General features: G+C 38.5%; 1 protein-coding gene across 1 annotated transcript; it reads left to right on the top strand.

Annotated features, from left to right (window-relative positions):
* Window positions 1-1,882: 1,882 nt before the first annotated feature.
* On the top strand, window positions 1,883-9,527 carry LOC103951333 (ABC transporter B family member 9). Its single transcript, XM_009362685.3, has 12 exons — window positions 1,883-2,264; window positions 2,716-2,770; window positions 2,894-3,069; window positions 4,998-5,219; window positions 5,328-5,566; window positions 5,728-6,253; window positions 6,359-6,632; window positions 6,720-7,386; window positions 7,462-7,690; window positions 7,774-8,040; window positions 8,136-8,399; window positions 8,600-9,527. The coding sequence occupies exons 1-12, from the start codon at window positions 1,995-1,997 to the stop codon at window positions 9,245-9,247; spliced, it is 3,837 nt and encodes a 1,278-aa protein (XP_009360960.2). The 5' UTR covers window positions 1,883-1,994; the 3' UTR covers window positions 9,248-9,527.
* The last annotated feature ends 310 nt before the right edge of the window (window positions 9,528-9,837 follow it).

The raw sequence follows: 9,837 nt of genomic DNA on the forward strand, positions 1-9,837 counted from the left end.
ATATACTAGTAAAGAGCACACATTTTGTGTGTGTGAACAATTTCTCTTAATAAGTGCATATTTTTTTTCTTAATATTACATAATTACTGTTTTGTCATAAGAAAAATAGGTATATGATTGTCATTTTCTCACAAAAATAAAAGAGAGGGTAAAATAGGAAAAATAGGGATATGATTGTCATTTTGTCAAAAGGTACAAAATTAAAGCCTCTTCAACCGCCCACCTCCTCCCACGGTCTCCTCAGGTGCAACTGCTTCAATTCATTCTAACTATCCAAAAAACATCATGATTTCACTTACGTGTATGAAAAAAAATGATGGTGGGACAATTTCTCTTAATAAGTGCATATTTTTTGTCACATCCCGACCTGGGCTTCATCACATCCTGGGCTTAACTCTGCCGTAGCACGATATTGTCTGCTTTGGGCCCCGACCACACCCTCACGGTTTTGTTTCTGGGAACTCACATGAAAAGTTCCTAGTGGGTCAGCCCATTTGGGGAGTCTCACCTGAACTCGCTTAACTTCGGAGTTCTGATGAACTTCGAAGCCAATGAGCTCCCAAAAGGCCTCGTGCTATATGGAGGTGGGCATGTACATATAGGACACATCACCCCCTCTTTGTTGGTCGATGTGAGATGTTACATTTTTTATCTTATGTAAATATTTTGATACAAAATTACTATTTTGCCCTCCTTATGTAAAAATTATGTATACAAAATGAGGGCAAAATAGGAAAAAAGGAAAAAAGGAAAAAAGGAGAAAAGTTCAAAATTACTATTTTGCCCTCATCATGTCAACATTGTGTATAAAAAATGAAGGTAAAATAGGAAAAAAAAAAGGGTAAAAATTTGACAATGTCTCTTCTCTTAATAGAATAGAATAGATAACAAAAAACTTGCGAACTATTTGACACAATTGACGCGATTATGTTATTTTTTAAATTTTGTTACTACTAATCCAAATGGTCAAGGTCTTCCTTTGATAGACACTATGTTGTCAAAGAGAAAATTTTTAATCTGTCGAAAACACGATTAGCATACGAAATGTAATAATATAATTTGTTATCTCTCTTTTCAAATTTTCAACTAATTATATTTTTACAATTGATGTATAGATTCGTGTTTCTAGCACACTTAAAATTTCTTGATGGGAAGAATTCACATAATTAATGACGCAGAACATATGAAGGCCAGATCATTTTCTGTTGCTTTTGCATGCGGTCCGTCGGTCTGTCCCCTTCTTCCTTTCTTTCTCGCAAATCTCAACAGTTTAAAGGTCATTCAAACGAATCCCATAGTCATATTCGGTTTTTCTCGTAAACGTGCTTTTAGAGTTGTTTTATTTAAACAAAAATTTGTAAAATTGAAGATGTACGTTGGTGCAAGTTTAATTTTTACCGATTTTTCATGCTCTTAATTTTTGATAATTTAATCCACTTATAATATTGTTTGTCAACAAATAAAAACTTTTTTTTTTGGTTAACAATAATAATTCTTGTTAAATTGGATTTTAATTAAACTAAATAGAGAGAGGAAAGTAGAAATTTCGACAAAAACAAAAGAGAGGAAAGGAGAAAAAGGAGCCGTAGAGTGAGGAAGCGATAAAAATCAACGTAGTAGCTGATTAGTAGGACTCTGATGTATATGTTGCATCTAAACACCAAACCATCCTTTGACTAATGACAAATTTTTCAGTTTGATCAAAACATTACTGATTACATTACCTGTTATTATTTAAGTCGAATGATATTTGAATAATATGTATTAGAGAAACACTGAAAAATCTCTAGCCTAGCTAGTTAGTTGTCCTAGTTGTACACGCTTTTTCCTTTTCCATCTCACCCCACCACACCATAAAGCACATAGGGCACACAAAAAGTTGATATCTTACTTTGTCCTCCTACACAATTCTCCTCATCAAACAACAGGGGAGACCGATCATCTTCTAGAGAGAGAGAGAGAGAGAGAGTCTTCTTCGAATTAGGGCAACTGCCATGGAAGGAGGAAGCGGAGGAGGAGATGGGGAAGCAGAAGTTAATAATAATAACCGGTCACAAGCGAAAGCAGATCAAGAAAAGCAGAATGTCGCCTTCTATAAACTCTTCGCGTTTGCAGACCGTTTGGACATTGCGTTGATGATCGTTGGAACAATATCTGCGGTGGGGAATGGTCTGTCGCAGCCGCTCATGACTCTTGTGTTTGGTAATCTTATCAACACCTTTGGTTCCACCGATCCTGGTCACATCGTTCCCATGATCTCTAAGGTATATATATACATGTTTATACATACATGCATTCGTATTCTTGGTTACAAGAACATCAAGATGCTTGGTTTTCTGGGTTCTTTGATTGGAATAGACACATGCAGGTTTATTTCTCTTTTTTTTTTTTTGGTAAAGATAATATATTTATTTCTCTTTTTTTGGTAAAGATTATATTTATTTCTCGAAACACTGAAAATCTTTAGAATTCAAAAAGTGTACAGCTTTCTTTGCGTTTCTTGAAAGTTCAAAAGAGCCCTATTGTTTTATCTTTTCCCATAAAAAGGAAAATCTATATTTCTTTCAGTTACATTAAGCCAAAAATCACGGCGACCAAAAAATGTGAATACGGTATCAAACAAAACCACTTTTTCTAGGTTACTTCTCATGCATGTCCTTCTTTCAAAGTGATATTTTCTCCATTTTTTTTTATTTTTTTATTTTTTTTTTGCAGGTGTCTCTAAAATTTGTGTACTTGGCCATTGGCACTGGAGCTGCAGCACTTCTACGTAAGTCTCAATAATCCTAAATTTTTTTTCTATTTTTCTTCCTCCATTTATTTTTTTAATCGGGTTTAATTCTTTGATTAATTACACCAGTAGGTTGATTAAATTGTTTGTGTGAATTTGCAGAGGTGGCATGTTGGATGGTGACAGGAGAAAGGCAGGCTGCTAGAATTAGAGGCAAGTACATGAAGGCAATCCTAAGGCAGGACATTGGCTTCTTTGACACTGAAACTAGCACTGGAGAGATCATTGGCAGGATGTCTGGGGACACCATTCTAATTCAAGAAGCCATGGGGGAAAAGGTAATTAACTTTCTAATTAGTTTTTTGGTTAACTGCTAATTAATCTAGCTACTTAACTGGATGACTTCATTTCCTGTGCCCTATTCACTCTCTTCCTTCTCATTCATTGATCTAAGACAACTCTTAACCGATTAAAGGCACCTGATTAATATTTAACTTTTAATTCAAGACAGTTGGGCAAAGGTCCTTAAATTTGCCCTCCAACTAAGTCTTGTTGCAGATTTCATCCTTTGAAGTTCTTCATTTCTGGGTTTTAATTCATGTTGTTCTTGTTATGTAATAGATGATTAGGATTATAACATTTTAAGAGTGTGTGTCAGCTGTCGTAGTAGTTTTGAGTGTTTAAGTGATTATGTGTTGTGCACGTGATCGAACTCATGCTGCAAATGTCAGGGAATTGCAACGGCTATCTTCCCTTAGTTGCAACATGAGTTCGATTGAGGGAATTGCAACGTTTTGGGGGGGGGTTAAAGAAAAGTAATGACTTTAAATAGGATTACCCCACTGTAGCTAATACTTATGCCTTTTGTGGTAAAATCCCACACCTGACAGATTGGGCAGGTAGTAAAGTTGGGGACAGTATCAATGTCGTTAGAGTGGGGCACCCTGAGCCCGTCGATCTAAAAAATTTCAACATGATATCAGAGCCCACGGTTACGGGCTCATGCAAGAGTGTTTAAGTGAGTGTGTGTTGTGCACATGATTGCACTCACGCTGCAAGTGGGAGGGAAATGCAATGGCTATATTCCCTTAGTGTTGGAGCAATTTTAGAAAATATGAGAATAATAAAAGAATTTTAATGATAATAATCATAAAGAATTTTAATGATAATAATCTTAGGTTGGTAGGCGTCTATCTCTCATGATTCAACAATCTATAATCCAGAGCCAAAACAATTTAATTTTCGGACTTTGGCGAACCCAATATACTCCGTATTTTCAAGACACGACTCGGAATTTGACTAACAATGATCGAGAGAAACAAAGTGGGGAAACCCTATTTCTCAAAATTAAAAATTAACTCTAATTTTCTCTACCTTTAATGATAATGGCTTCATGGGTTTATATAGAACCCATTGTGTTGTTTGGTGAAAAGATGCAGCTTTGCATCTATGTAACCTACACCACTCATCAAACTACACAATACAAATAATATGATGCAATTCTTTGCATCAGACACAACACTTCAGAATAAACAAGATTGCTTTTTTTACTTAATATTTTGAAATTGAATAATAATATCCAATAAACATTATAATATAAATTTCCAGCACTCTTAGTTGCAGACAGTGATGTGTAACAGAATTCAGATCGAATCCAAGGAGCAACGTGCTCCACTTTTCTTCCTCCATTGTAACGTGCTCCACTTTTCTTCCTCCATTGTTCTCTGTAATTTCAGCTCGCTGAGCTAATCAATTTCTTGCGGATTTCATTTTCAAATCTCATCAAAACAATCCACAAACACATACAAACACTAACACGACAAACTGCCTAAATGGCGCATAAGATTGTGCTGCGAGCTGCTGCTTCCTTGTGCAAGTCCTTTGTCTGACTATACGTCACAAAAGGCAATGTTGTCTAACTGAAAAATGTTAGCAGTATAGAATTAAGTTTTGAAGGGCTCATTTTTTATAACCTTTTGTTAATTATAATTTACTTAATTAGTTTGGTCCCCCTCAACATCTTATAATGTTAGTAAAAAAACCCTTCAAATAGCAAGGAAAACCCGTCATCTGTTGTGCAATGGCATAATAATACTTGAGTCCGCGGGTTAATTTTTCTGTTCAGATCGGTGCTGTAAGTATATCTGACAATGAAAGGGAGTTTTGAAGGGTTTGTTTGTGAAGAAGTCTTCTTACTTGTGGTATCATTTGGTCTTCAGCTTGACATATATGCATTTATAGTGAGGGGTTGGTTAATTTGTGGCAGGTGGGGAAATTTATACAACTTTGTTCTACCTTTCTTGGTGGTTTTATGATTGCTTTTGTCAAAGGGTGGCGCCTAGCCATTGTACTGCTGGCTACCATTCCTGCCATTGTCATTGCTGGTGCAACAATGGCTACTATCATGGCGAGAATGTCATCCCGTGGACAGACTGCTTATGCAGAAGCTGGCAATATAGTAGAACAAACAGTTGGTTCCATTAGAACAGTAAGGCCTTGATGCTTAACCTCTTTAATTCAAATCTTCAGAGTTCATAAATAATTACATTTTATATCTTAATTAATTAGCGTTTGAAAAATAAAAAATGTGTTTCAGGTTGCATCTTTCACTGGGGAGAAGCAAGCAATTGAAAAGTACAACCGGAAGCTAAAAGTTGCTTACAATACTATGGTTCAACAAGGGCTAGTCACAGGGCTTGGACTCGGAATACTTATGCTCGTCATCTTCTGCACGTACGCGCTTGCAGTATGGTATGGATCCAAAATGATCATCAAACATGGATACAATGGAGGCCAAGTTATTAATGTTATATTTGCACTCATGACTGGCGGAATGTAAGTATATAGAATGGTTTTCCTGATTCGGTAATGGCATGATATATTATAGAACCCTGTTCAATGTGCATGCTTAACTATCTTTCGTAAATGTTTTCATGAATGTAGATGATGACATTTTTCACTTTCTGAAACATTTTGATTGTGGTTTGTTCAATTAGGTCACTCGGTCAGGCATCACCATCGTTGAATGCATTCGCATCAGGGAAAGCTGCTGCATATAAAATGTTTGAGACCATCAGCCGAAATCCAACTATCGATCCCTACGATGCAAGTGGAATTGTATTGCAAGATGTTAAAGGTGATGTCGAACTCAAAGACGTGTATTTCAGGTACCCTGCCAGACCAGACGTGAAGATCTTTGTTGGGTTCTCATTATATGTTCCAAGTGGCACAACCACTGCTTTGGTTGGGCAGAGTGGAAGTGGGAAGTCGACAGTGATCGGGCTAGTAGAAAGGTTTTATGATCCAGAAACCGGTGAAGTACTTATAGATGGTGTGGACTTGAAGAAGTTGCAGCTTAAAGCGATAAGGGAGAAGATCGGGCTGGTTAGTCAGGAACCGAACCTCTTTACAACAACTATAAGGGAGAACATAAAATATGGGAAGGATGATGCAACTGATGAGGAGATTAGAAGAGCAACTGAGCTCGCAAATGCAGCAAAATTCATTGATAAGCTACCCCAGGTAAACCGACTTTTTTATGCAGTTTTTCATGATCTTATAAAGTTCTATTTGACCTTTTTTTTGGAGATTGGTATCTGTAATATAAAATCCTGCTTTCCTTTCCAGGGGATCGACACAATGGTAGGTGAGCACGGGACATCTATATCTGGTGGACAAAAGCAGAGAATTGCAATTGCAAGAGCCATTCTAAAGAACCCGAGAATTCTTCTTCTCGATGAAGCAACAAGCGCGCTGGATGCTGAGTCCGAAAAGATTGTTCAAGATGCACTGGTGAACTTGATGTCAAATCGCACAACCATAGTTGTTGCGCATCGCTTGACAACTATTAGGACTGCTGATTGCATAGCAGTGGTGCACAGGGGCAAAATTGTTGAAAAAGGTGAGTACAATACGCGTGCCAATCTATCATTCTCAAATTTCAACAAACTTGATCCTTAAGCTAACTTTTCCATTGGATTGGTTATAGGGACTCATAATGAGTTGACCAAAGGTCCAGAAGGGGCTTACAGCCAATTAATCCGCCTGCAAGAAGGATCAAAAGTTGACAACGAAGCACAAACCTCTGATCCGAATAGAATGGACACCAGCCTAGATACAGATAGGACTTTGCTCAGCTCCGGGAGCCGGAGATTGTCAATGAGGAGGTCTATAAGCAGAGGCTCATCAGGTAACCGGCACTCATTTACCATTGGCTTTGGCATTCCCGGTCCAGTTGATATCCAAGAGAGTGAAGTAGGACACGAGGATGATCACGACAGACCTAAAGCTGATCCTGAAAAGCGCAAAACAGTTTCTATCCGAAGGCTGGCTGCACTTAACAAACCTGAGGCTCCAGTTTTGCTTATAGGAGCCATTGCTGCAGCAGCGCATGGAGTAATTTTCCCTATCTTTGCGTTACTACTCTCGAAAGCCATTAGAATGTTCTACGAACCGCCCAATGAGCTAAGGCATGATTCCAGAAAATGGGCGTTAGTTTATGTCGGTTTAGGTTGCGCTGCTTTGTTGGTGATTCCTGTGCAGAATTTCTTCTTTGGAGTTGCAGGTGGGAAATTAGTGGAGCGAATTCGTGCCTTGTCATTCCAGAAGGTTGTGCACCAGCAAGTCAGTTGGTTTGATGACCCTGCAAATTCAAGGTATGTTAAATGAAAAAGTAATTTTCGCGAGCTATGAACTCTCAATATTTCAACTGAAATCTTTTGTTCTTTCAGCGGTGCGATTGGTGCAAGGTTATCTACGGATGCTTCAACCATTAAGAGTCTTGTTGGTGACGCCTTAGCGTTGATTGTGCAGAATATAGCAACAATCATCGCAGGGCTGATTATAGGTTTCACAGCTAACTGGAAACTGACGCTGGTAGTTTTAGCCGTTTCGCCGTTGATGCTTCTGCAAGGAACACTTCAGGCAAAATTTCTTAAAGGGTTTAGTGCAGATGCCAAGGTGAGAGTCTTGCCCCAAGAGTTTTTTATTTTGTCAAATAAAAAATTTGTTGAATGTACTTGTAACGTTTTGAATATCTGCAGCTTATGTATGAAGAAGCCAGTCAAGTGGCAAACGATGCGATTGGTAGCATCCGAACGGTTGCATCTTTTTGTTCTGAGAAGAAGGTGATGGAGGCATACGAGAAGAAATGTGAGGGTCCGTTGAGGCAAGGAGTACGGTTAGGAGTAGTAAGTGGTTCGGGTTTTGGCTTTTCATTCTTCTTAATGTTCTGCACAAATGCGTTGATATTCTATATTGGAGCTATTCTTGTGAAACATGGTCAAGCTACATTTGAACAAGTATTCAAGGTGATATTTTTGCTACCACAGTTCCTTAACTTCTTCGACAAGTGCTCCTGCTCTAACTCTAATGATTCGTTGTTTTTTTTTTTGTTTATTTGCAGGTTTTCTTCGCTGTAACACTCTCTGCAATAGGTGTCTCACAATCTACTACCATGGCCCCTGACTCTAACAAAGCCAAGGACTCATCGGCTTCGATATTTCAAATTCTCGACAGCAAACCTAAGATTGACTCGAGTAGTAATGAAGGCGTAACGTTATCACATTTAATTGGAGACATTGAGCTTGAGCATGTCAGCTTTAAGTATCCTATGCGCCCAGATGTGCAGATATTCAGAGATATTTGTTTGAAGATGCCATCTGGAAAGGTAATTACCACCACTAGTGAGTCTGTCTATTTTGTTTATTTGCATTTGAGTTATGGGAACTGGTTTCTGCAACACCGCTGTTTTGGCATTTGAATTTAATAAATCAAAGGAGAATCAAGGGAAAAAAGTAAATAGGGTGTGCCGAAATCTCTTCCCTTCAGTCATATATTTGCAAACTTAGCTTAAAATTCCATCCGCAGACTGTTGCTTTGGTTGGAGAGAGTGGCAGCGGGAAATCAACGGTAATAGGCCTCATAGAGAGATTCTACGATCCTGATTCAGGTCGCGTACTATTAGACGGAGTAGAAATCCAAAAGTTCAAGCTAAACTGGCTGAGGCAGCAGATAGGGTTGGTTGGTCAAGAACCAGTTCTCTTCAACGAATCCATTCGTGCCAACATTGCATATGGCAAGCCAGGAGATGTTACCGAGGAAGAAATCATAGCGGCGACCACAGCAGCTAACGTGCACAATGTCATATCTTCATTGCCTCAAGGCTACGACACCTCAGTAGGTGAACGAGGGGTTCAACTATCAGGAGGTCAGAAGCAAAGAATTGCCATTGCGAGGGCTATACTCAAAGACCCGAAAATCCTTCTACTTGATGAAGCTACAAGTGCACTGGATGCAGAGTCCGAACGCAAAGTGCAAGACGCATTGGACAGGGTTATGGTGAATAGAACAACAGTTGTAGTTGCGCACCGCCTTAGCACGATAAAAGGAGCAGACATAATCGCGGTGGTGAAGAATGGCGTGATTGCAGAGAAGGGAAGCCATGATTTCCTAATGAAGATCACTGACGGGGCTTATGCTTCTTTGGTGGCACTTAATTCCAGCTCAAATACATAAGTAGATAAAGAACTTAGACAACCAGAATCCGAGTATATATTTGGTATTACATACCTAAGGCACACATTGCAGTGGATGGATGTGTGACCGCAGAAACTGTAAGCTAAAGATGTTTAAGTTTGTGTTTGGACATGAGTTTAGTACTTAATCACGCTTTGTGGCACGTTAAATGGATGCCACTGAAAAGTGTTTAAGGTTAAGTGTTGGTTTGGTGTAAGTTATTTAAGGCTACCTGGCTGCCTATCTAATATAATTTCGTGTTCCTGATTGTTTGTAGTGATGTTTGGTTCCAATATAATTTCTGTAACAATAAACTAGACTTAAAAGATTAATACACTAGCCAAGAACACAATTATTAATCAACTAAATCACAATCCTTAAATTATGTATGTAATATAAGTGTAAGAACTGCAGCAATTATACCAACGCATACCTACAGACATGTTCATGGATGAAGAAGCATTGAAAACTTGCACACAACCTTCCCCTCTCTGCAAAACTCAATGCTCTCCAAGTTATAGGTAATTGGAACAATAAGAGCATGCTTTGTGAGCAGGGGCTTGTGGTTTTATACTACAAGACCTGGATCG

The sequence above is a fragment of a genome, unplaced genomic scaffold (genome assembly GCF_019419815.1).
Source record: "Pyrus x bretschneideri cultivar Hongxiangsu unplaced genomic scaffold, Pyrus_bretschneideri_v1 Contig33, whole genome shotgun sequence".
Taxonomy (NCBI): domain Eukaryota; kingdom Viridiplantae; phylum Streptophyta; class Magnoliopsida; order Rosales; family Rosaceae; genus Pyrus; species Pyrus x bretschneideri.